The 25,659-nt window shown below is 37.9% G+C and overlaps 1 protein-coding gene across 1 annotated transcript in view; it reads left to right on the forward strand.

Annotated features, from left to right (window-relative positions):
- SLC38A9 (solute carrier family 38 member 9) overlaps positions 1-25,659 on the forward strand; it is a 45,857-nt gene that overhangs the window by 7,296 nt on the left and 12,902 nt on the right. The window contains exons 3-11 of the mRNA XM_062512989.1: positions 7,089-7,221; positions 7,926-8,047; positions 8,191-8,254; positions 8,360-8,453; positions 9,426-9,596; positions 12,104-12,163; positions 14,243-14,440; positions 17,228-17,335; positions 19,447-19,553. Coding sequence (XP_062368973.1) covers positions 7,089-7,221; positions 7,926-8,047; positions 8,191-8,254; positions 8,360-8,453; positions 9,426-9,596; positions 12,104-12,163; positions 14,243-14,440; positions 17,228-17,335; positions 19,447-19,553 — 1,057 coding nt within the window. The remainder of the gene's footprint in view (positions 1-7,088; positions 7,222-7,925; positions 8,048-8,190; positions 8,255-8,359; positions 8,454-9,425; positions 9,597-12,103; positions 12,164-14,242; positions 14,441-17,227; positions 17,336-19,446; positions 19,554-25,659) is intronic.

Raw genomic sequence — 25,659 nt, forward strand, 5'->3', positions numbered from 1 at the left:
TTAATTTTCTCCTCTTTACATCCCTATTTCAGTAAAGCAGTTTTCCTGTAGGAACTGAAGGTGGCACTGTTGCATGCAAAAATCCTGTTGTCAGAGGCAGCTTCAGCTAGGAGCTCTTGAGGATAGTGCTTTGATGCTGTCACCTCCAGCTTTGGAAAGCTATGAGAGCCTATGTTCATCCTCTTCTCTGCAAGTAAAGAGAGGAGGATAAAGGTCTGAGTGAATCCAGTGGAACAAAGGGAGCACAGGTGTAGAAGCATATAGAATTGGGTTTATAAAGGCTATGAAATGGTAGAGTACTTTCAGGTGGAAAAGGCAACTGTGAATGAATGTATATTAAGTCTTTCACTTTTTGTGGAGTATCTGATTCCTTCCTGTCATAGGAAGACTGCTAATTTGTATGTATGACTTTGTTTTGGAGGAAGTATGTGTCTCGTTTGAGGAGCAGTGGGTTACAGGTTTTGTGGTGATGCAGTAGCAATAAGAGAGGCTTTTTGAAATGCCTAAATGCTAAGACTCACTTTTGTAAGTGAGGTTAGGTATTGTTTCCGTATTGTGAGGTTGGGTTTTCTTCCCTGTGATTTCTCAAGTCTGGAGACTCAACTTTGTGAAAGTCTGTGGCATTTGATTCCCTTGCTAAAAGCAGAAGTGTGTACTTGGATTGTGTGCCCGCATTCACAGCCTCCAGTTCTGCAGATGTGCCTAAATGTCTTTATTGCTCCTTTTTTGAGTTCATTCTCCCATTTTCCACAGCCTAACGTTTTTGCCTTCCAGGTGTGCAGAGGCACAAGGATGAAGGGCATGAGGCCTGGGATATCAGAAAGGCCTGGAAATAATAGTTTGAACAAGTTTGAATTCCACTTCTGTACTACAACAGGCACCACCTACATTTCAAAAGGAGAATAAGGATGAAGAGGCCATTGGGGTTTGTGTCAGTTGTGGTCAGAGCAGTGGACAGTTTGAAGGGCTTCTTCATTAAACATCCAGGGAATAGTAGCTCCTGGGAAGGAGGATTGATACACATTGAAGTATCAAACGATGAAAATGCAGTAGTACAAGGTGGTGTGGTTTTGCTCTTGCTTTGGTCCTGTTTTTTTAACTTGGTATTCAGAAACTGGACCCTGAGTGAGTGCTTGGTAACTTTGCTTTGACTGAGATAGCTCTTCAAGTGTTGTGTGTAATTTGTAGTAATTAGTGTTTGTCTGTCTTAGTGCTATTCTGTACTTTTGTTTGGATTGTTTGAGATTTGAGGCATTTGCTTAGTTATTTGGTTTTCTTAACAGCTTGGAGGATTTGGGATTTTTGAAAGGAATGCTTTTCAGTGTTTACATAAGAACAATAAGCTAATTGTTTTTTAGAGTTGCAAATTACTTTGTCTAGTATTGTTTTACTAATTTGGGGAAAATATAAAGCCACTTTTAATCCTTTTAAAGAGGATGTTGTTGTTCTTCTCTCTTTCACCATATTCAGTGTGTTTTTCCCATTTTGTAGCTCCCTTTAAAAACTAGAATATCATTGCTGCAGTGGTTTATTGGTGATTATTGTATGGAAAAGAGGGCGTTTCCTGTTTTCTTCAAACTGCTCTTTTAATCTGTTCATCCTCAACAGATACTGCAGTTGTCAGTCAGGAATACTTGAACCTTCAAAGAAGCTATTGATGTTTTGTGCTGGTTCTTTTTGCATATGAAAAAACTTGACAATGCCTCCTGCTAAAGGGAGATAAATCCTTCTGCCTTTTTAACTATTCTTTTTGAAGTCCTACAGATTCCCAGAATATTCCCAGTATGTAGGAGGCATCCCAAAGTGAAATTAAACACCTGTAAATTAAACACTGTCTATAGATGGCAGTCAGAAAAGCCTTTTTCATGCAAAAGTGGTTGATTCCCATTATTTTCAAAGTTCTTTTAACTTTGGGGAAGGTAAACAATGGTCAACAACCTGTGCAAATTTATCCCTTCTGCATTCATTAGGCCTTTACTACTCCATACCAATGTGATCATTTTACACCATTGCTTGCTTTCCCTGTGGCAAACATTTTTGTGAATTCCTAATATTGCTTCTTATTAATTGGAAAGAATTGTGACCTTTGTATTTCTTGGTAAGTGGCAAATAAAATAGCTTTTGTATTTGACAGGGAAGAGGAATAGTGATTGAAGTGTGGTGTGGTAAAGCTTGTGATTCCTAATTTGTTAAAATGTGCAAGCAATGACATTATGCTTCAAAAGGTTACTTTAGTTCTGCATCCAACATTTTAACAAACTTCTGTGATCATGCTGTAGTTACTATAATGGTGGTATCAGTGCAGAAAAATTTAGGTAAAGTGTATTGCGAAGAGAATGAAGATCTTACAAAATAACTGTAAGCACACTGTTTAATGCTTCAGTAAATTCAGACAGCTTAGAAAGTAAAAACCAAGTCACTTGTGGAATTCTTTGATACAGATTTCCTTAAGAGAAGCACACTGATACCTGTAATCATAGAGGATCCTGAGCTGGAAGAGGCCCACAAGGATCGTCATATCCAGCTCCTGGCCTTTCACAGGAGGAACCTAAGATTTAGATCATGTATGTGAGACTGTTGTCCAAATGCATCTTGAACTCTGATAGGCTTGGTACCATGGCCAGTTCCCTGGAGATCTTGTTCCAATGCCTGGTTTTCCTATCCAGATAGGTCGTTGCCAGTTATGAAATAGCCATCTATTCTTATTACTTCAATATTTCCAATACAGTGAATCAGTTTTACTCCTTAGTTGGTCTTGTGCCATATACAGCATTTCTATAATAATTTGGTAACTCAGTAAGACAATAAAGCTGTGGGAACTTCCTAGCTTTGTTTCTCTGTAACAATCCTGTCACATCCCTGAAAAGTTAATGATTGATGTGGAGTGTGAAAGAAATTGGTGCAGTAAGCTAAAGTGGCTTCTTGTGGTCTGCTTGGAGGAAAGAAATTGTAAAGCATCCTGTAAAGAAGGTGTTTTCATATTTGTTAAAAAATTAAAAGCTTGTCTAAAATCTTTAATACTGTCATGTAGAGCTAAAAGACCTAGTGGTACAAAAAACCTATTATACTGTAATAGCTGAATACTTACCATGTTTTTGATCAGATCTCAAGAACCAGCTGTTTGATGTTTAAGAACACTTCGGCAAAGGTACTTGTAAAGCAGTATTATTTAGTCTGGAAGTTCTTGAGATGTTTGATCTTACTTCTTCATTGCCCTACAAGATGTAGTACGTTGCTGAAAATATCCATAAGATGAATGTAGCACCCTTATGCAAAATTTTGCACAGTTGACAGATGTTCTTATTATGCTGTTCTCGCTAGTCCTCAAATCCAACACTTGAACTTTGCTTATCACAAGGAAGCAGTGTTAATCGTGAGCATCTCCTTTCATTTTCTTTGCTTGCAGAATTGCTACTGAAGTTCAAAATGTGAGGAATTTTGGACAGAAGTACTCTTCTTTCTTTTCCTGGACCAGCTCTAGAAAATTATTATTAACTCTCTTTGTGTGAGCAAGCAAAGATGAGTGTAGCTGCAGGCCTTCTGGGATGGTTTTTGAAATACATCTGCTGGCTGTAATGTGTTGAAGATGTGGGCCTCCTGCATGAGGTCCTGCAAGTTGTCCATTCTCATGGTCCTGTGGAAAACAGCTCTGTTTTACTGGTGTGCCCTAGTAAAAGAGCATTTTTATGTCAGGCTAGCTGCTGAAATAGTAAATGTAATTGTGTCTTTCAGTGTGGATGAAATTCAAGGGATGTAGTTTATCTCAGTGCATGGAAATTGTCTGCATTGTTTCACATCATAATCATAGTCATGTAATCTCTCCCCTTGCCCCAGATCACATTGTCCAATGTTCTTTTCATAATCATTTTGCCACGTGAAAGATATGATATAGTTGCCTGTATAAATCAGATTTTTTTATAGCAATGAGTTGTAGCTGCTAATACTTGCACATATAGAGTGCTTGCCTGCTATACATAAGGTCTCTAGAGTTTTTCAAAATATATCCCAGATTACCTGCTTTGGATTTCAAAAAGTTCAGTCTTTGAGAACTTCTTTGACTTCCTGAGAGATCTTCTCAGACTTCTGTTTGACTATGACCTACAACCAGTCTTTGATCTGAGTGTTGCTGGTAGCAATACCTTGACCTTGATCCTAAACAGAATGCTACCCTCTCCTAGTGGAGATTTGGGTAGGCACACAGGCCTCCCAGCCTGCTCACACAGCTTCTAAGTCAGACTGATGTTTTCTAAGAGATCTGCAAATAAAATAAAACTGATGGGTGATCAGTATGTTTTAGCAGTCCCTTGCTCAGCAGGGCTAGTGGTGCAGTGGTACCCTGCAAGAAGTAAAATTAACTACTACTTTATATAGTTTTCATTCTCAACATATGCACAGTAGCAGGGATCAACAGGGGAAGTAGCCCAAGTACTGGCAACAATAAACACACACAGTCCTCTAGCCAGGAAGCAGAAGCAATAGGTATACAAAATTTCCTAGGGATTGTTTAATTTTATTTTCTTTTCCTCACCCATAGATTAGATTCTGGATCACACCCTTTTGTTTTGTGCTAGACTGTAAATTGCTTGTTTAATCCAGACTCCCCATAAATCTGAAGAAAATGAAATGTCTTTCTTTAAACAATTTCTTACCTACAGATCGGTTTTTGCTACACATAATTTATTTTCTTTATATTTGTTTGGTCATTGACAACATTGCTTTCTCCACAAAACAGAATGTTGTATGCATGTTTTCTGTTACTTTAATTTTAGAATCATCCTTGGCTTTCACCTGAATTGCTTTTAAAAATAATCTCTGACTGTCTTATACTCTGGAACAATTTTCTTTGGCATCCATGCTATCAGTTCTTGAACACCATTTTTAAATAAATCTTTTTCACAGATCTACCTGCTTTGAAGCAAAATCTGGACTTTGTCTCACTGTAACCTTTCCACAGTTGCAGTGGAAGTTTATGGGGATATACTAGTAATACTAAATCAAGATGAGGAAAGAGAGGAAGGTCTTCACACTATGCAGCTGCTGTATAATTAGCAAAACACGACTGTTTAAGTGTTCCAATTATAGTGCATGTCAGTGATCCAAAAAGAAAACAGCAGAGAGCTAACTGGAGGTGGGGTGGCATGTAAACAAGTTGTTTTTCCTGCTTTCATGACTACAGTCTTTATTTTACATGTCTTCTAATTAAATGTTTTTTAGCTGTGTCCAGTGATTTGCTCAAACTAATAAATTTTAAGCTAAAACAAGTAAAGGCCTTCGGAACTGACAGTCCAGGAGTATTTTTGTACATTACCTACATGTGGAGTTAGTTAGCTCCGTTTGCTTGTGTTTTGATGAGTAAAGCTATTGCTTAAAATTTATTTCTGTTAGATTGAGATACCTTTCTAAGTCGTTTATAATAACACCACGAAAACACACACATAAAATGCGTATTTCCCTCGTCATGTCATAATCATAGGAAGAAGAGTCAATTAAGAATTTTTTAAAAATGTAAAAGTGTTCATTTTCATTTCAGTAAGTAGGAAATGACTTAGCAAATCTAAGCCATTTTTTCCATGATGAAGGAATATATAAGAATTTTTAAGATAAAAGTAAGAATGATTTTGTGGAGATGGAAGTTTGTGTTCTCTATTTTCCCCTTTTGTGGGTCAGGTTTTCCTAGTTTCATAGGTACTCCCAACTACTTTCTCCCCTTAAACACACAGGAATGTGAGCCTGTCTTTCTCTTTTCCAAAGATAGAGCAAAGAACATCAGAACTGTATTCCTTATCTGCCTTACAGATAACAGGTGGTGTCATAGTACAAATGGGTAAATGATTCATAGGGGAAAAGAATGGGAACTTTTTTATGGATGTTATTGAGAGCTGTGGTTGGAGAGATTGCCCAAATCCCTTTGTAGTCTGAAAAAGAAGCGGGTATTGGAAAATAGTACATTCAAAGAGATTTTGCTCATATTACAGAATAAAGGGCATGGCTTTATTGCTGACCTAACAGTTGGAAACTATTGTTGTGATCTCTGTTTCTATGGGTTTATGAGTGGTTTAAACATCAATCTGCAAGAGGAAGATCAGAAAGCTGTTGTGGTAGTTTTGCAAATTAAAAGCACTGCTGAAAGGAAAAAACACTGTGGATGTATGAAGGCTTAGAGGACACCAGTGTGTGTCTCAAATTTCATTTGAGAAATTAGCCTCTCAGTGCTAGGAGTCAATGTTGTTTTCATACAAAAGCATAGCATGCCTAATATGGAAGTAAATGATACTTGAGTTAGAAGAAAAAGTCTCAGCAGTATCATGGTTCAGACGCATTTTGGTTTGGTAGAGCTCCTTGCATGAAAAGGTATTTTTATTGTGTTGTAGCTTGAGCAGCTTTTACTGTGCTTGCTCTGTACTGCTGTGTGTCTGCAGAGAACATGAGGGGCATGTGGTGATCCCGCTTTCTCCTTCAGCAGCCATGACTGTGCCTGCAGTCTAACTCAGGTGGAGTAGAGGAAAGGGAGACATATTCCATTCCCCATTGCCTTGACTTAAAAATAGTATGAGCACATGGACTTATTTGGGCTTGGTTCCTTCCCCAGTAAACACAATTCCATATACTGTTTTCAGCTAGATTAGTGTTACTAATCTTTTCATAGGTGATCCTCACTGCCACTGCTCATTCCTGTTTCTCTGCTTTCTGCTTCTGCATTCTCATGCTTTATGTTTCTACCTCTGTTCTTCATCACTAGTTCTGGCAACACCAGTTAAAAGCAGTAATAAGCTTGCCCAAGCTTATTAACACATATTTCTCTGTGTGATTCACTGTTGAAAACTAACAGCTGGATATTAGGTCTGATGTTAAGTTGCTTCACAGAATCTGGGCTGGAGGCCATTTTAATATGGATGATATAAATTCACAGTTCTTTCACGTGTGGCAGCTTCCCTCAATGACACTGATTGATATTTTTGCATTTGCCTTGTGTCAGTGAATGACAAAACCATCCTGCATATTGCTGAGCTGCTCTCTAAGTTGTATATTGGATCTTGTGTTCCACAGTTTTAAGAGGTTTTTTTCCCTTTTTTTTTCCACTCCTTTAGACCATTTCACGTGGAGCCCACAAACATAGTCAGTGAGAATGATGACATGCAAAGAGTCACTGATGAAGCTTCAGCAATGAATAAGCGGATTCATTACTATAGCAGGCTCACATCCCCTGCAGACAGGGCACTGGTAAGGCAAAGACAGGGCCTCATTAACTGGGTGGCCTCTTGCATGTTGGATCTTACACAGCCTGGATTTATATAAGCAGCAGAAGTAAAGGTTGGGGAAGAATTGTTCTGCAGCTTGCTTTGAATGAAATATCTAGTAACTGAGTGCCTTAGAAAGGTTTTATCACAAGCTATCACAAGTTATTTACTTCTTCTGCAATGCCTTCACCATTAAAAGAAAATACACAAACAGCATGAGTTTTTAAACAGTGATCCAGGCTGCCCAGATTTCTCACACCATTTTATCTTCTTTTATCTTTTATAAGATTAAAGCACTGGTCAGCTGCAGTAATTGAACTGTTGAGCTAGCATGAGCTGTTCATAGTGTGTTTGCACACATTTTGCAGAAGAAAAATGCATTTTTCTAACTGTCTAGCTAGAAATTCTGTGAACTGTTTGTTCTCTTTCCCCAGGAAGAGAATTAGCATACCTTTTCTTTCTTTCTTTCTGTCTTTCTGTCTGTCTTTCTGTCTGTCTTTCTGTCTGTCTTTCTGTCTGTCTTTCTGTCTGTCTTTCTGTCTGTCTTTCTGTCTGTCTTTCTGTCTTTCTTGTTTTTAAATGTAATTTCCTGGAAACATTTTGTGACTCACAATAATTGACATGCTGTATTTGGGACAATTAGTTATATTGATGTTACTAATAAGTGTTTTTTTATCTATTTATTAGATTGCTCCTGATCATGTACTCCCAGCTCCTGATGAAATCTACGTGTATAGTCCATTAGGAACTGCTTTTAAAGTTGACACTTGCACAGATGGCTATGGTAAAAACTCCAGTCTAGTGACAATGTATGTTAAACACCTTGCCATGTAATAGCTGCAAAGTGCATTATTATTGAACGTACTGTGTTAACAACATAACTGTTGTTAACTAAGAAGACTATATGAAGTAAAAGTGGTTCTTAAAATATTCACTGACTTTTTTTTCCTAGATTTATGATATGGAATACAATGATGGGTACGTCCATATTAAGTATCCCATGGGGAATTAAACAGGTAAACTATGAAAAATGTATGCATGTGAGAATGTTTGTGGCAACATGGCTTACTATTCTGTTCTTGTAATACATTCATAAATAAAGTATTTCTCCCTCTTTACAGGCAGGCTTCACTTCTGGAATTATTCTCATCTTACTGATGGGCATTTTGACTCTTTATTGCTGTTACAGAGTTGTGAAATCGCGGCAAATGATACGTAAGAAATCCAAAGCTTCATTTCCATTTCTTGCAAATACTTTAAGTGTGAAATACCAATATGTATTAGATTCTCTTTGTATGTCTCTTTACTATATGTTAGACCTGACCTGCAAATAAAAGCTGTTCTTTGAATATATCTCTTTTTGTAGTCTGTGTCTAAGCTCTGTATGCTAAATGACTGTCTTTCCTTACTAGAGATTCCTTCAGTTGCTTGGGACCTTATTATCATAGCCAAACACAGACTCTTAGCAAGCAGGGTTTCAGATGTTCACTTAGTAAGTTTCTGGGGGCTTGGGGAGTTTGAGGCATCTTTTCTTCATAAGCACTGTCTGGTTCTCTACATGTCTGATCAACTTGCACAGTGGAACAGCATGGGCTGCAGCTGTGTCCCATTCTGTTGTATGCCTGTATTACCCTAATATTTGTGTGTATTCTGTGTTGAAAGCACTGAAAGTACAGTCAGCAGCTGAAGCAGTCACTGAGAGTGGCTCTAATTAGAATGTACTTTTATTGTTCAAAGCTCATCTTGTAGCTCTTTGGTTGGTGCTTGTGTGCATAAACTAACCTCTCACTTGCTCAAAAAAAGGCCATTAAGACCTCTGTCTAAACTAATTTCAGGGTACCACTGAGGAATAGTTCAGAGTAGTCTGTCCTACTTTGCCAAAACTCCTGCAAAAAGATTCAGCTGCAAATGCATGGTGGCATTTTTGCCATATCTTATTTTAGCACTTCTGAGAGTATTAAAAAGCAGTAGTATAGCCACAATAAAAGTGTCTACTTTAGGCTTCTTCACTCAAACTCTTAATAAGTGCTATATTTTAAAGTTACTGGCAGTTTTCTTAGTCCTTGAAAGTGCTGTGAATGTGCATCAGAATATTCTAAAAAAACCCACATTTTGTTGTTGATAATTCTACTGACTCTAAGATAACATTTTGTTTTGATATATTTTTTGTTTTTCTGTCTTTTATAGCTTTAGCACATACCTCAAACTGGGAATTCCCAGATGTTTGCAAGTATTACTTTGGATCCTTTGGTCAATGGTCAAGCCTCTTATTTTCTATGGTATCGCTTGTTGGAGCCATGGTTGTTTATTGGGTACTTATGTCCAACTTTCTGTTCAACACAGGGAAATTTATATACAGTAAGTATACATTTTTGGTGAAGTTTTACAGCAATCCTTTATAAAGATCAAGACTGCTTTATACTGAAAAAGGATTGTCCATTTTATGTAATCCTGCTTTTCCTGCTAAATTTCATGAAAAATCAATAGACAATAAGTAACTATGTGTGGTGTTATGGGCAAAGTCCTATGTGTTTTCAAAACCACTTTTTCAATCTCTCAAAGTGTATTTTTCTTGGTATATTTTAAACAACCTAAACCTGGCTGCTTGATTCCACTCTATTTTCACTCTCGCTTTCTTTGCATAGGTGTATCTATTTGAACAGCCATGTAACAGCCTAGATTGCTGAAATTATTCAGGATAATGAAAAAAATACAGTTTCATTATAGATTTCAACAAACAGTTGAAGTATTGCTGTATAGGAAGTTTTTGCAAGTCCACAAGGAAGCAGTGAACTGTATCACAGTAAAAATGATTCTTAGTGTGGCATTGCTACAAAAGAAACCACACTGGGTTTTTGTACCATGGTACATGCACAGGCACACGAGCACTTGTGCGCATAATCACTGTAGAATTGTGGGAAGGGATGATGGAATTGAGAGCTTTGGAAATCTGACTCATAGCATTGAGTAGGTTGGCTAAGATTTAAAATATTCCGTTTTCAAAGATTATTTCTGAGGCAAATAGCACAGACACTTAAGCCTGTTGAATAGTGTTTAATTAGAATTTGCACCATCCCTATAGGGCATACTTTACTATATTGGTTAATGACTGATGAATTTTATAGCTGATCTAATTTATATGTTGTTACAGCCATTTTATTTTAGACTTTGGAGTTTTTTTAGTAAGATAAACACTTTAATCTTATATTATTCTAAGTGAAATAACACCCATTCTAATAAGCAAAATTCAAAATGGTGAAAAAAATGTTATTTTCTAGGAAAAAAGGTCCTGATTTTTCATGGGACTTGCATGTTATTTTGTCCCTTACCTATATTTTTTTGGAGTTCTTATTTAAGTTGTTCAGTCTGAGATAGCAATCTCTGGCTTCTTATCCTAACTTTCATAATTAATTACTTAATTAATTAATTTACTTTAATTACTCAGTAATAAAATGCATAATAGGATGTAGGATTGACACAATGGCATCTTCCAGCCTTGTGTTTCAAAGTGTTCTAAGCAGACTACTTTGTTTAATTTGAATACATTCAGATGATGTCTTAAAACATCTGCACATAAAATTTAGGTGGGGAAAAATTGATTTCCTGCAGGTGGATGGTCCAGAAATCTAAACAAAGAAAGCAAGAATTGTTAGCTGAGTGCAATATCATGTCTTTTCTTTAACATGGTGTTACATGGTCTTGTTCAGTTTTTGTTTTATGGGAAAAATAAAATTCATAAATGCAATTGCTAGTACTAAACTGCTTTTTGAATACAGAAGAAACAGAACTTGACATCTATAACAAATTTGAAAGTGGTTTAATTCTATAAGAGCTATTAATTTTGATGGCTTCTCACTAGGTACTTTTTAAAATTAAGAACACAAAATAGTGATTTTAATTAAATCTTCTGATTGTTGTGTGCTCTGAACTAGTAGAAGCAAGTATGAGAAACTTATTTGTGATTCAGGGTGTCATAAATCAAAATAAAGAAGAAACAGTTTTCTTCCCACAAGCGTTTTTGCTGTCTTTATGAGAAACAAGCTGCTTTTAATTGCATTTAAAAAATCTGAAGCCAGCTGCCCCCGTTGATTTTCTGTGCACATAACACACCCACATGCAACAGAAGCAAAATTTAACCAGTGACACACTAATTCAAGCTGATGGAGAATTTTTTGTGTGTTTATGTACACATAATACATAAATACAGTTAAATGATTATCCAATAGCCTTGTAAAGGTGAAGTTGCAGAAACTTGGAAATAAATGGTGGAAATAACTGTGAAACTTGGAAAAAACAGCAGTAAACTAGCACAGGAGTGTCCTGGAAATAAAACAGCACCAGAGATGCCTGTATGACAATGAGGCTTATACCTTTTTCCAGAGTTTCCCATGGAAACATGGAAAAAGCATTCCACAGAGCCTCTTCTGAAAAAGAAAATATTGGAAAATTAGTAAATGAAGCTTTTTCTGTATAATACTGTCGGGACTTGGAGTATGTTTGCATGCCCTTTTCTTCTGTCTCAAAAGAGGCTGGATTTAAGATGTATCTCCTCCCTGGCCTACTGTTCAACATTACCAGCTGAGTCGCTGGGAGAAGTGGCGGTGTGCTTGTGGAACAGTAATCCCAGGAGTCTTGGAAAATGTATAAATGGACAGGGCTTCTGAGAAGAAAGTAATACAGTGTAGAGCTACTTTAAAACACTTGTACAATAGTTAGAAAATTTTCACTTGGGTATGGGGGGAGTGCAGTGTTGTGCCTCTGATGTAATTTTCCAAAATATTTTCTTACTTAATTTTAGTCAAGTCAACAGATGAAAGCCTAATAGCAGGTATGAGACATTGATAGTGAGATTTTCTTCTTTGCAGACTTTGCTCATGACATTAATGTAACAGATATTGTTCCTGGCACCAATGGAAGTAACAAAGGTAAGAAGCAATTATAGTATTGTGTTTCCAGTCTGGGGTGGGGGTTTAAAGGTGAATCATCATTTTTCAATGGGTAACCACATCTCAGTTATAAAGTATATATCATGAGTTGTAACGATGTGTTTCTTTAAATACTAGTTTTCTATCTGGGATTTGTACTTCCATGAATTATCACATGCTTGGATATCTGAATAACCGGGGAAGTAAACAAATAAATAAAAAAAGTGGAGGTGAGAATAAGTATTACAAAACCAGTTACAAGTTTCTGTATGTCCAGATACATCCTCCTTAAAAGCCTGACTGTTAACTTTTTAACAGTAGTTGCACAATGAGGAATTGCCTTAAGGAATTTTAACTTTCACACCCTAAATTTGAGGCGCCTTAGTTCTGTTTACTGTTTAAAATCTTGGCTGGGGCAGCAACTTCTGCAGCAAGATTATTTTTTAAAAAACTTATGTAAGAACAGCTTTTTAGATGCTGAGTGCAAGAAAGAAAAAGTGTCAGGCTACTTGAGCCTCTGCTTGTGCTTTTTGGAGAGTCTGACATTTGCACAGCTAAGGGAAGAAACTGAAGTCAAGTATGAACATAGATGTGTTCCAAGTTACCAAGCAGGCAGAATAATGTAGAAGAGCAAAGCAAGGCAGGCATTGTCAACCCCTGAACCATTTCTGCCTCTGTGATAGTGACTGAGTCTGTACTGCTTTCTTAGGAAGCAGAAAGCTTTCTCTATCCTGAGTGCATGAGGAATAGGGAAACATATTACTACCAGCTGGGCAGCTGTGTGTAACACTAGCTGCAGCTGTGTTTCTGGAGAGCAAATGTTGGAGTCAGGCAAAGGAGTTGAGAAATAATTCTGAAAAACAGTTGATTTGCATTTGAGCTAGTGTTGAATCCTGCTTCTCTAACAGTCCTTGTCAGCTAGGCACCAATTTGTGCTCTCTCCTGCTTCTGCTGTTCTCTCCCATGCTTAGGCAGCAGGGGTTATAGCTAGTAGGCAAAGCAGACAATTCCACACTGTCCTCCACCAACTAGAAGATGTAAAGCAGCTGCTACACAAAATTAAGGGCTGCCAGATGTTCAAGTGACCCTTGACAGGACATTCAGGGCTACCAAGGAGATCAGTAAGAACAAAAGCAATCCTCTTTTAAGCAAGAAATTTGTCAGAGTGCTTTTTATGATTTTGCCTTTTTGACAGAATGGGAATGTAGACAGTGGAGGATAGTGCCTATCAAGTAATGTGGGATGCCAAGATTTTAAACAAGACATTATGAGAACAATAAGTTTTGTCTCTTAACACAGTGCTTCATAGGCACGTGTTCCTCAGAGGATCTTTTTGGTTGATTTTGTTCCAGTCACTTGTTCAGTTGCTGCCATTGATCAACCTCTGTGTAAAAGGAGTATGACATTCCCTCTTAGCAGTGTTACTGGAGCACATCTTAAATCTGTTGTATTGTATTGTCTGGCAGCGATGTACTTGCTGTCATGGCACTAAGATGACAAGAGTGTTTTTGTTTGTTTTGTATGAGTTTTCAGCCTGCCAGTTGTTACAGTACCTTTCCTATAATCCTTTGTTTATTTGTTTGTTTGTAGAGCAATTTACAGTAATTCAGGCTTTTTGTACAAAGGTGCACTTGAATTTTGGTTGTTAAGATTTTACTGAAGTGTACAGGGTCAAATTAGGATGCTAAATATGCAGCCAGATGCAGGGCAGCATTGCTATGGCTTGATTCCAGCAGGTGCACATAGGCACTGAACAGGCTTTGTTACAGGTGTGTGTGACCTTGAAGGATGATCCTATATCACAGCTTGGGCTTCATATAAATTATCATTTTTGTTGTTATCAGCTGGAAGAACTGTAGTACTGTCAGATTAGAGTGCAAGGTGCCTAGCAGTGCAATCTTAGCAATGAATTCCTGATTAAAAAAACAAGCAGAAGTTAGGAACTGAGATACTGAACATTGCACTTGAGCAATCCTCAGTAGGTAAAATACACCAGTAATTGTAGGATCTTGGCTGTGAATATTCTGTGCAACTAAAACCCTTTTAATCTGAGGATATTTTTCTTTTCCTTTCTTACAGTCATTTGTCCGAGTGCTGCTAGTGATCACCAACCACAGAACAGGAGTGTGATGTTTTCTTCTGGCAACAGAACAGGTTTTGAACTCTTTGAGGAATGGTGGGACAGATCGCAAACAGTACCGTTTTACCTGATTGCAGTTCTTCTACCCCTGCTAAATCTGAAGTCTCCATCCTTCTTTGCAAAATTTAATGTCCTAGGTAGGTAACAAATAATATTAAAGCATTGGTTCATTGTGACTGAAGTGTATAGAAGACAGTGAAAAGTACTCCAGTGAGGGAATCATAAAATCTTCTGGGTTGCAAAAGTCTGTAAGGTTATTAAGTCCAACCATTAATCCAACACTGCCAAATCCACCACTAAACCATGTCCATAAGTGCTATATCTGCACATTTTTTAATGCATCTAGGGATGGTGACTCGATAATTTCTCAGGGCAGCCTATTCAATGCTTGGCAACCTTTTCCGAGAAGAACATTTTCCAAATCCGAACATTCCCTGGCACATCTTGAGGCCATGTCCTCTTATCCTGTCACTGGTTGCCTGGGAGAAGAGACCAAGTCTCACCTGGCTACAGTCTCCTATTAGGGCAGCTGTAGAGAGTGATAAGGTCACCCCTGATCCACCTTTTCTCCAGGACAAACACCCCCAGCTCCCTCAGCTGTTCCTCATAGAACTTGTGTTCCAGACCTTACATTAGCTTCATTTCCTTTCCCTAGACACTTCCAGCATCTCAATGTCCTTGTCTTGAGGGCCCCAAAACTGGCATTATTCATGTCACAGGAGCATCCTCATCAGAGCTGAGTACGGGGGGACAATCTCTGCCCTGCTCCAGCTGGCTGCACTATTGCTGCTCCAGCCCAGGATGTCATTGGCCTTCTTGGCCACCTGTCAGCACATTGTCAGCCCATATTCAGTTGCTGTCAACCAGCACCTCCAGGTCCTTTTCCATTAGGCAGCTTTCTAGCCACTGTTCCAGTATTTTGCTGGCAGCCCATATTGTGCCTTGAAGTGGGTTGTCATTTGATTTATTAACCCCACAGACTTTGTGTGCTGTTTTGCTTGAATCTTACGAGTAATAGGGAGCTCATTTCTCTTTCTTGCTTGATAATCCTCTGAAACAAGTTCCATTACATCTACAACAGATCTTCCTGAAGAGTTCTGTGCATCCTACTGTGCAGCATTTGATATATAGATTTGGTATAGTCAGGCATACTCTTCCTCGTCTGATAAACATTTCAAACCAGAAGTTGCTTCTGATCTGAAGTGATTTTCTGCCAATCAGGTGATTAATTAATCACAACATCAGTTGGTTAGTATGCTGCTGTTCTTTGTCCCAACTTCCAATATTGTGGACTCTTCTCTGCTGCAGAGAAAACAACTGTGGCTTCTGCTTCCATGTCTTGAGGTAGAAGGTCAGGGTGGGTGAGGCTGGTAAAGTGAGTAAAGCATATGCATGATAGGTGGAGCTAGTCACAGTTCAGTTCAGTCGCAGTTCAAGAGGTCTGAGGGGTAGCACTGGAGCTCACAATGAAGAGAAAGAGAAAACTGGATGGGGATCAGAGGTCGAAAAAGTTGGAAATGCATTGTAAGGGAGGTAGAGGACAGGGCTTTGAAGGTCTAATTTGTTCATCTGTTCCATAGTGACACTGTCACATCTTGGATCTGCTCTTGCTGAAAACACTAAATGAAAATAAATGGAATTTGGGTACTTGGTACTGCTTCTGTGCAAAAGGTGTGGGTTTTATGTAGGTAGATACAGCATTAGAAATTATAAAACTAGAATATTAATTACTCATTGCTTCAGTAGATTATTAATTCAGAAGCTGTTCAAAATTGCCTTAGTTTTTGTAAATCTTGAAGTTTATAGGACAAGAAAAAATGGAAGGCAATTTTGAGATGCTGAAATTTGTCTCAGTGGAGTTTTGCTTATGTTGATACCCATGGAAACAGAAGTCATTTGGAAACTACAGAATATTTTAGCTGATCTTCACATACAGAACCTTTTATTTTCCTAATTTCTTGACTGTGGTCTGTGTAATCAAATTGTAATTTCTTCAGTTTATTCTTTAACCTTGCAGATACTGCTAGAATGAAATTATGTCTTTTTTGAACCCATATTCTAAACTGTTAAACACTGAGATTTTGTCTTTGCTTACTTACAGCCTGTTCTCTGCTGACTAGCAGCCTTATTGGCCATGAGATTCATTGCACTAGCCTTAATTATTGTTCAATTTCCTTCAGTGTTTAGTTACTATTAGCAGCTATTATTATTTAGTTACTATTCTGCACTTGTGTCTTTCAAATGATCTGACACAGGACTGTATATCCTCCATCCCACAGGTATACACAGCAAGCATTATACCCATCTGTGATCTCATTTGTTGTCCTTCAGCTGTGCAGAGTAGTGCTGGATGCCTTGAACCAATGAGATGAAATGCATAATCCAGTATTGTAGTAAAGATTATCCAAAATTACAGTTAACATGATGTTTTAATCAGTTGAAATGTCATTATCAACTTCTAGCTCCCAGTGTAAAGTTCACAAGTCCAGTAATTTCATTTTCCATTGAGCTGTTTTGTTCAAAAGGTCAGTAACTAGAAGAACTAGATGAACAGGAATACTGTGATCAATACTGTCTAAGCTTAGATTGAAATCCTGGCAGTGGAAGCTGGAACTGGTCTGTTAGTGCCTAAAGACCTTCCTACTTGCCCAGCAACAGGGATTACAGGGTACTTCCTCTGTTGTCACCAGCACCTGGGAAACATTAAACTTGCAGGAAGTTTACATTGTGTGCATGTGCATTATTTTTTCTCTCTGACCTATAAGAGAAGTAAAGAAATAATTCAGACATAGTCTTTCATTAGGAATGAATACCAACCATAAATGTTTGACTACTAGTAACTAGATGGATGGAACAGAAATGAAACCCTTCATAAATACTTCCTACTATATAATGGCATTTGTTTGGATCTTGTTTTTTTCCAGGTACAGTTTCAGTTGCCTACTTAGTTTTTCTGGTTACAGTAAAGGCTGTTCATCTGGGAATACACTTAGAATTCAGATGGTTTACAGAGAATGAATTTTTCGTACCAGGTGAGATAGTTTAAATGCAGTAGTGACGTATATATTTGGTGAGTTTAAGATTTTTTTCTTTCTCATTTATCTTTTAATGCCTCAGAGACGTAAATAAAGTGAGGAAATGCTGTCTGATGTTGCAAGTAGAGAAAAGATCCCTCTGGTCAAAGTGGCAAGGAATCCCTTTCCCTGTGATGTTCCTTAGTTAAAAGGCAGTATCAACAGTGGGGAAGAGGAGGAGTGCCTATCAGAGGAATCTTCAACATATATCTTGTGACTGAGAGCTTGCCATAGTCCTGTTTCACCTATGTTATTTTAAATTCTGGTTGCACCAGTTTCAGATCAGACCTGTTTCAGTAGCAATTAAAAATTATTAACTGTAGACAGACTGACTGTTAACAGTTCTCTAAGTTCCCCACACACTGTCTTGCTTAAATGAAATAACTCGTTCACCATAATTTGCAAGTACAGTTTTCCTGTACTTACTGGTGTATCTCAAGTTTTAGGCCATAATCTTAGTAGCTCTTCTCTTTCAAACACCCATTTCACTGTTTTTTCCCATCCGCACCCATCAGTATTTTTTTATTTTCTTGAAAGTTGTTTGATGGCTATTTGTTCTTTCCAAATTACTGTTACAAATTACTCTGTGAGATGCTATAGTCATAAACAAGTGGCATTTGGTATTGCTTGAACAGATAGCCTAAAGAGATCAGTCTCTTTTCTTAAGAAACCTGGAGTAAGAGAATCAGGGTTAGGTCCTAGCTGGTTTTTCCCTATCCTTTACAATAAGCAAAATTTTATGACCAGTTAGCTCCAGGGAGCTGTGTCCTGTACATTAGAATAGTATCACTTCTTTTGTTCTTAGAAACAAATGAGAAAAATGAGTTATAGTGACACACGTGCCACATGCCATTGAGAAGCAGAGCACCCAATAGTTTGATTAATTTGGCAAAAACTCCTAGTACTGCCAGGAGATAAAGAAAACATGTAGCTAATGCATACAAATACAGCTACCGAGAAATTCTGAAACTGTCAGTTTGCTTTTTATTATCGAGATTGAAGTCGTGGGTGGAAAAGGATCCCAGAAGTTGATCCCAGAAGTTGCTTGCACTCTCAATACTGTCAATAGTGCATAGTGCTAATTAGGTATTGAAGGTACAGCAAAACTAGCTCTAGGGAAAACTTATTCTTTCAGTTTGGATAAGCCCTCCATTAGTTGCCTACTTTCCTAACTTTATAGCATTTTACAGAAGTCTGTTTTAAATATGTTTGCATGGAGATCTCTGTGGTTTGTTCTGTAAGGGTTTGTGAGCCTCTGAAGAGTGTTGTTCTATGCTTCTGGATGCTTCTCAGAAGCTGAGAAGGGTCTGTCTTAGGGATCTCTAATTGCTGCTGTCACTCTAAAGAGTAAATGCATTCTTAGGTAATACCAACTATGTGATGCTTTAGTGATGATTGGTGAATTTCTAGATCATTTGCAGCACTTCTGGAACCACCATCTTGTGAACATATTTTGAATATTAAAAAAAGCAGAACAATGCTATTCCCATAGAGATAAGGAAGAAATTTTTTTCATACATGCTGTGAAGCATGATAAGAAATTGGTCTGCCTTTCTTTATGCCATGGCTTGTAAGCAGATACAAGCAGATACTCTTAAATGTCTACAGATGAACTTTTTTCTTCTGGTGGTATAAGTGACTTTAAATGATTCCTTCCCTCCATCTACCTCTTCAGGAACCTGAAGGTAGGTAGGTATATAGCCTCACTGCAGTCAATTCCAATTTTACAAGTGATTTCCAGTTTAACTGTTGAGGAGCAGAAAGACACAGACTGACACCATCCTTGTATGTGTCAATCTTAAATTAACCTAGTAATCACTGATGGTTTGAGTCTATCAGACAAGCCTTTGTGGAAGGTATATTCTATGGTAACTACTGTCTTCATGCATTTTGTACTTCCTGATTAAATATCTGTATTGGCTATGGTCAAAGGTGAGATAGATAGTCCCATTTCAAGGTGGAGGTTCATGAGTTTGCTGGTACCCTCTAGAGAACTGTATGTCATCTGCATTTTGGCATTGCTTTTTTCAGAGAAGTAATTTAAAAACACTTTCTTTTTCTTCATTTAGAATTTAGAATTCTGTTTCCTCAGCTCACAGGGGTTCTAACACTTGCCTTCTTCATCCACAATTGTGTCATCACACTTCTTCAGAATAACAGGAATCAAGAAAACAATGTAAGTAACTTCACAAGACTGTGTTCATTTATTTCTAGATTGCCAGACAGCAGTAATTTCTTTACTGTGATTTTATAAGAAAAAAGTTACACATTCTTTTCCTTGCTATGAGGGATTGGCTGATAAATTACAAATTTGTTTACGTAAAATCCCTGAGGAATGCCCCAAACTTACTTTTGGGCAAACTGGTATTAAATGGCCAAATTGCACACAAGAGGCAGATGACATAACAGTGTTGTAGGACTCAATGGAAACTGATAAATTTTAGGATGAAAAATGGTGGAAAATGGTTGGTACAGGTCTGATTTTAGCAGAATCCTGAACAGTAGTTTTGGGGTAGTACCTTTTCTCAGGGTTGTTTCAATAGTTTTTTCTCACAATTCTAATCAACGTCCATAGAGAAAGTTGGCACAATTTAGGAAATCCTGCAGATTGAAGCCTGGATCAGGAGGCTTTGGACTGGTGTTTTGCCCTGAAAAAGCTAAGCACTGCTTCTCCAGATGGAACTGCATTCTTTACTAATATCTTTCCATCATAGAATACTAAATGGAGTAAACACAAAACAGAGTCTGAGAGTAACTTTAATTATTTTTATTATTTTATTTTTTCCTCCCTACTTTCAAGGATTCTTGTCCAGCTTCATTAAAATGTTAGTTGTAAAGATACCTGCAGTAACATAAAACGATTTTTAAATACTAGCTGTATAAAAAACTGGTATAAAATCATAGAATCCCAGAATGCTTGAGGTTGTAGGGAACCTCTAGATGTCATCTTGTCCCCCTACTCAATCCATGCCACTAAGACCCAGATGCTGTATAACACATCAGATGCAATATATGAATTTGATTATTTAACAGTGAAGTGCAGATTATGTACCAATGCAATGAGATGGCCTCTTAGGCTTTAGGAGTCTGCATAGTTACTGCCTTGTAGCTGTGAATCAAGATCAGCTTGTGAATAACCATATCTGCAAAGTAGTCATGAACTCTCCTCCAGGAACACTTCTGGGGGCTTACGGGCTTCTCAGAAATTAGATTAACCGCTGGAGCTCTGGACAAAGAAAGCTAAGTAAGCTTTTTCTTGATTCCCTTAAGAAAATCTTAGAATGTGGAGAAGGGCAAGATTTCTCTTTAGCTATGGCTTTCAAATTCTAAAGACTAGATCTCCAGCAATCAGTTCTATATGCAGAGGAGGCCTAATACCCTCATTCCATCTTCAAGGTTTTCCTGTGTATTTTCCCCCTCCATTTACATCAGAGCAAACAATCAGATGCAAAAAGCAGCACCTGGAGTGTTCTCCAGCTTGCTTTTCCTGTGTGAAGGAGGAAGAAACTGCTGCCTGCATTTGAATCAGCTTTTCTAATACCTACCCTTCCTGGAGCTTAAGTTGAATTTCCAAGTCACCCCTAGCATGGATCTGTAGCCCTTGACAAAACTCAACATTCCTGAATAATGTTCAAATTGCTCAGAAAGGACACTTCTGAAGAATGGCAGAAAAGTTTTTTAATGGGAAAACAAATCTCTGTTTAGTTCTTGTAGTAGTTTTATTTGGCTGGAAATTTCTTTTTTTTTTTTTGTAGCTGTTATGGGAGCCTTTCACCTAGGTCACAAAAGTGCTTTGCAAATGTTAATGAAGTACTTATGCTCTCAAAGAGCTGTTTTGTGATTATGTCACTAAGCTGCTGGGCTAAGTGGGAGATTTCCATATGCATAGGGGTCTGCTCTCTGTCCTAAGTCAGGGGGGGTTTTTCAGTATATTTACAAGATGCTTTCTTCTCTCAGTATCTGATGGGCTGATGCTGATATAATTCCATGGATAAAAACTTCACTGTTTTATTTATCAACCTGTTAATATGTCTCTTCCATCAGTGTTCTGTGAAAAGGCACAGAACTTGGCAAGCTGGATAAGCACTGTTTTAGTCTTGAACGAAACTTGCTGAAACTAGTGGTCACAGAACAGCTCTTTGGGGAGGTGGAAAAAAGTAAGGCAAACAATAACATTCCTCTTATGGAGTCAGAAATTCAAAACAATAGCAGCTTCCATTCTGGTCAAAGGCGTGCATCACAGCCCAAAGCTAAAACACGCATGGGGGAGGTTTGCTCTGGCCGAGATATTCCCTTACAGTGCTGTGGGTGTGAGAAGAGAAGAGCAGTGCACCCGATCAAGCCATATGTCAGCAGCACAGCCTGAAGAAGCCCTGTAAGCAGGTTTTTAGTCTGCAGTTCAGAATTGAGCTTCCTGGTCCCATCTCCCACTGCTTCTGCCTCCTTGTGTTTATCAGTGCAAGTTTTTGTATAGTGCTCAGTCAAATGGTTTGAAAACAAATTGTATAGGAAACCCAGCCACAAAAAGGAGTTTAGCTGTCGGTTTTGGTTGGTCGTTTTTTTTCCTGATTCATGTCTATGATCAGTTTCCCTGAGCAGCAGTACAGATGCTACACAAGCCCACCATGATCTACAGGCATGAATATGCTAGTGCTGTCTCCTGACAGTTGTTTGTAAATGTACCTGGGAGAAAGGCTGTGGGTGGGGAGATGTTTTTTGTCTAGATATTAACTGCAGAAGGCATGAAGCTGTAAATAGTACTTATTTTCTGCAGTACTGAAACACTTCATTCCCTGTAAGCAGAGTGAGCTTTTATGGATGGTGCCATACCGTTGGTTTCTCTTTCCACCAAAATTATGCACAGCATCACCCATCTTGGTGAAGTGCTTCTTTTTGTCACCCAGTTAAATGTTACCACTTGCCCTTGATGCATGAACAGGTGAAATCTTTTTTTATGACACAGATCAAAGTCCAACTGAGATGTTACAGAGACAGCATCTCTCTTGAGATAACACCAATCTGAAATGGGATGAATGAAAAGTATTTCAAATATAGTCATCATTACTAAGCACTGATACAGGCTTCTCAGTCCAAGAAGCAACGCCACAAACTAGCTTTCACTGGTGCTGAGGAAGGAAGTTAACTATTTTGTCCATGACATTCAACAGGCAAATCAAGGCCTGGAAGTAGCCTGTTCTTTGCAGCACCACATAAGAAATGTCAACAGAGCAACAGAGCCTTCTCTGTGCCATGTCAAATTCCTTGCTGCAGGTCTATCCAGCACCTGACTACTGATTGTGGGTGTGGTACAATGTCTTTTACTTTCAGGGTTGTCTTTGTTAGCTCCATCTGATTTATCAGACTCATACTTTTGTTTGGAGGGTGTTATCTTCCTTTGTTCTGCTGCTGCTGCCAGCCTAGATCACCCAGTTTTATCTTCTTCCAGGGGCACTTCTAACACTTTGCTCTGTGGATCTGACCAGGAGAGCTCCTTGTCAGCAGTAATTGCAGCTAACATATGTCCTCCAAGCTCTGTCTGAAAATTTGCCTGTTACTTCAGGTGTATTTGACAAGGGCTTGTCAGGTGTCAGGCTGTGATCCTTATAGACTGTGATCTGCATGTTACCTTAGATACTTATTTTGAGACTTCCACCGTGATTCTACAAATACTTCCTTCTTTCAACATTGTTTTTTCTACAAGTTTGATTCTTAGACTGTGTCTGTAAGAATTGTTATGTTCTTATGCTTAGGCAGCCTTCACCACAGCAATGTCCATTTTGAATGTAAATGCCTCAAGTATCAAATTTAAAACAAAAAAGTGTAGTTACTGCTCTTACTTAAAATTCTCCTTTTATCTCTCCCCATGTGTCCTTTGATTTTATCTGGAATTATGCTGTCTAAACAGTATTGTCAAGGTCTTTAGGGAGTGAATCCAGGTGTCTTGATGAATAATGAATGTTAATCAAAATATATTCCTGTTATGTAAGCACATGTTGTACAAATAACCACCTTATGCGCAGCATATGTTTGGAAGGGAGATGGTGGATGTTTGAAAAAAAATAAATCCAGGTTTTCAAGTTGACTATTTCTATTTCAGTATCTTATTGAAATCAAAATCTGGGTACTCTTTGTGTGGTGACAGCACCTGGAGAAAACAGCCTGTTGTGTTACATGCTATGAAAATAAATTATCAAAATTATCTCAGCACTTAGTTTCAGTGCAGATTAAAGCATACACCCTTAAGAACTCTAGAAACATGAACTGGTTAGTACTGGTGCTAGTACCTGTTGGAGGTAATAGGACACCACCTATTTACCATTTTTCATGTCCAAAGGAAGCAGTAAGAATTTTATTTCAAATTACTTGCCCTCACAACTGCATGCGTATGTCAAAGCATAAATAGTATTACAGTTGGTTCTAGAACTTACATGTTTTATAGTTGGGTAGAGTAGAAATAGCAACTGTGAGTTACTATGCTGTTTTTATGCATTAGGACTACACCTAAAATACCAGATTTAAAGCATATTTTGGCAGATGATGTGGATTAAGGTCTTGGGTACGTCTTGAAAAATTGTTGAAGTCCTGTCCTCAAGAGATGAGAATCTGTATCTCTTTGCAAAACCACCTTACTGTATCTCTGAGTACTGCAGTTAATGGAACTTACTGTAAGAAATACCTATAAGAAATTCAGATGCTCTTATTTAGTATCCTTAAAATCAGTTCTTAGGGTGGATGGGAACTGGTGCTTTTGAAGATGTTATGTAAAAACCTGTGCAACTTCTCATGTCACAAGGAGAAATTCTGCATGCAATTTAAAGAAAAAGCTACTGTTCAGCTTCTGATCAAAGTTGATAGTCCTTACTTAGTGACCATTATGGGGTGGGTGAAGTCTAGGGAATCATCTTCCTTGAGCATTTAATTAGTCAGCAAGAGGAAGAAGTTGCAGCTAGAAATGTGCAGCTGCTGGGAGCTTGATGGCCACCCTGGAATGTGTTCAAAGCACATTGATGCCTTTTTCCCATCAGCCTTAATGAGGCGAATAATATTCCTCATCAGACATCAACCTTCTACCCAAAAACACTGGCAAATTGAATAGGAGATTCCACATCTTTCTCCAAAAACTGGCTTTCATCTGAATTTCTCTCAAAACTCATCATCTAGCATTTTATACTTTCTTCAGGGATTGCCTTACCCTTGGCAGAGCCTGGAGTGGTGTAGGATATGCTTCTGTTAACAAGATAGTGTGAAGAAGCACTTACGGAAACATTTCCGTGCACAGATATGAAGAAGCTTTGCTCATGCTCAGTAAGCTGGCTGGAGGTGATAATTTTTACCCTGGTCTGGATACTACTATAATCCTAATAATTTGGAGCTATGCCTGAGCTAGTCAGACTTGCTTCTCAGTCTTAGGAAAGTAAGGTCATATATATTGAAACATTACTAGTAATCCTTTAAAAAGTTGATGATTAGCAGCAGCTGAACAAATTGTTTGCTGTAAGGTGATGAGTGTTTTGTACTGTAATATACAGAACTGTACCTTATATAGAATTTGGTTGGCTAATAACTAGAAACAAATAGTATCCCTCTTTATTTCCAAGGAAAAGAATTTATGTAGAAGAATAACTTACCAAGTAGATTGCTGTGAGATCAGTCTGATGTATATGTGGATTCTCTAGTTCTATAAAGTACTTAATTAGTTTTGCCAGTTATTTTCCTGTAATAAATGTGTAATTATTTTTGTGTAGTGGAAAATATTTGTATATAGTCTGTATTTTATAAAGGTAGCCAAAGTTTTCAGAACTGAACATTGAAGTTTAGGTTTAAATTCATACTTAAGTATATGTAGGGTGGTTAAGTGTGGATTTATGACCTTAGCTTCAACACTCTTTCCTTAAAACCTTTGATTAAATTCCTTTGTACTGTATCTGCAGTTGGGTAGGCTGATGTCTTTGATGGCAAGATTTTATTCGTGATAAGAAATATGACATGGGCCATTGCTGGGGCTTTTGTCTCAGACAGGTGTGTCCCAAGGGTCTTAATAGGAATAGGTGAATGTACGGAAGTAGAAGGGATTTTCTGTTTGTTTTAATAACTAGTGTATGTTTATGCATCAGGAATAACATGCTACATCTCTTGGCATACCTCTTTCATGGTGCCTTTTTTGTACGTTGAGAGATAAATAATACTTGTCTAATTCCGCTTTGGGGTATCTCCTTGCAGCTTGCTGATCTGATCAAAACCTTCATTCATGTAGTAGGAAGTAAAAATAAAAATGTAAAAGT

This window comes from Cinclus cinclus, chromosome Z, assembly GCF_963662255.1.
Source record: "Cinclus cinclus chromosome Z, bCinCin1.1, whole genome shotgun sequence".
In the NCBI taxonomy this organism is placed as follows: Eukaryota; Metazoa; Chordata; class Aves; order Passeriformes; family Cinclidae; genus Cinclus; species Cinclus cinclus.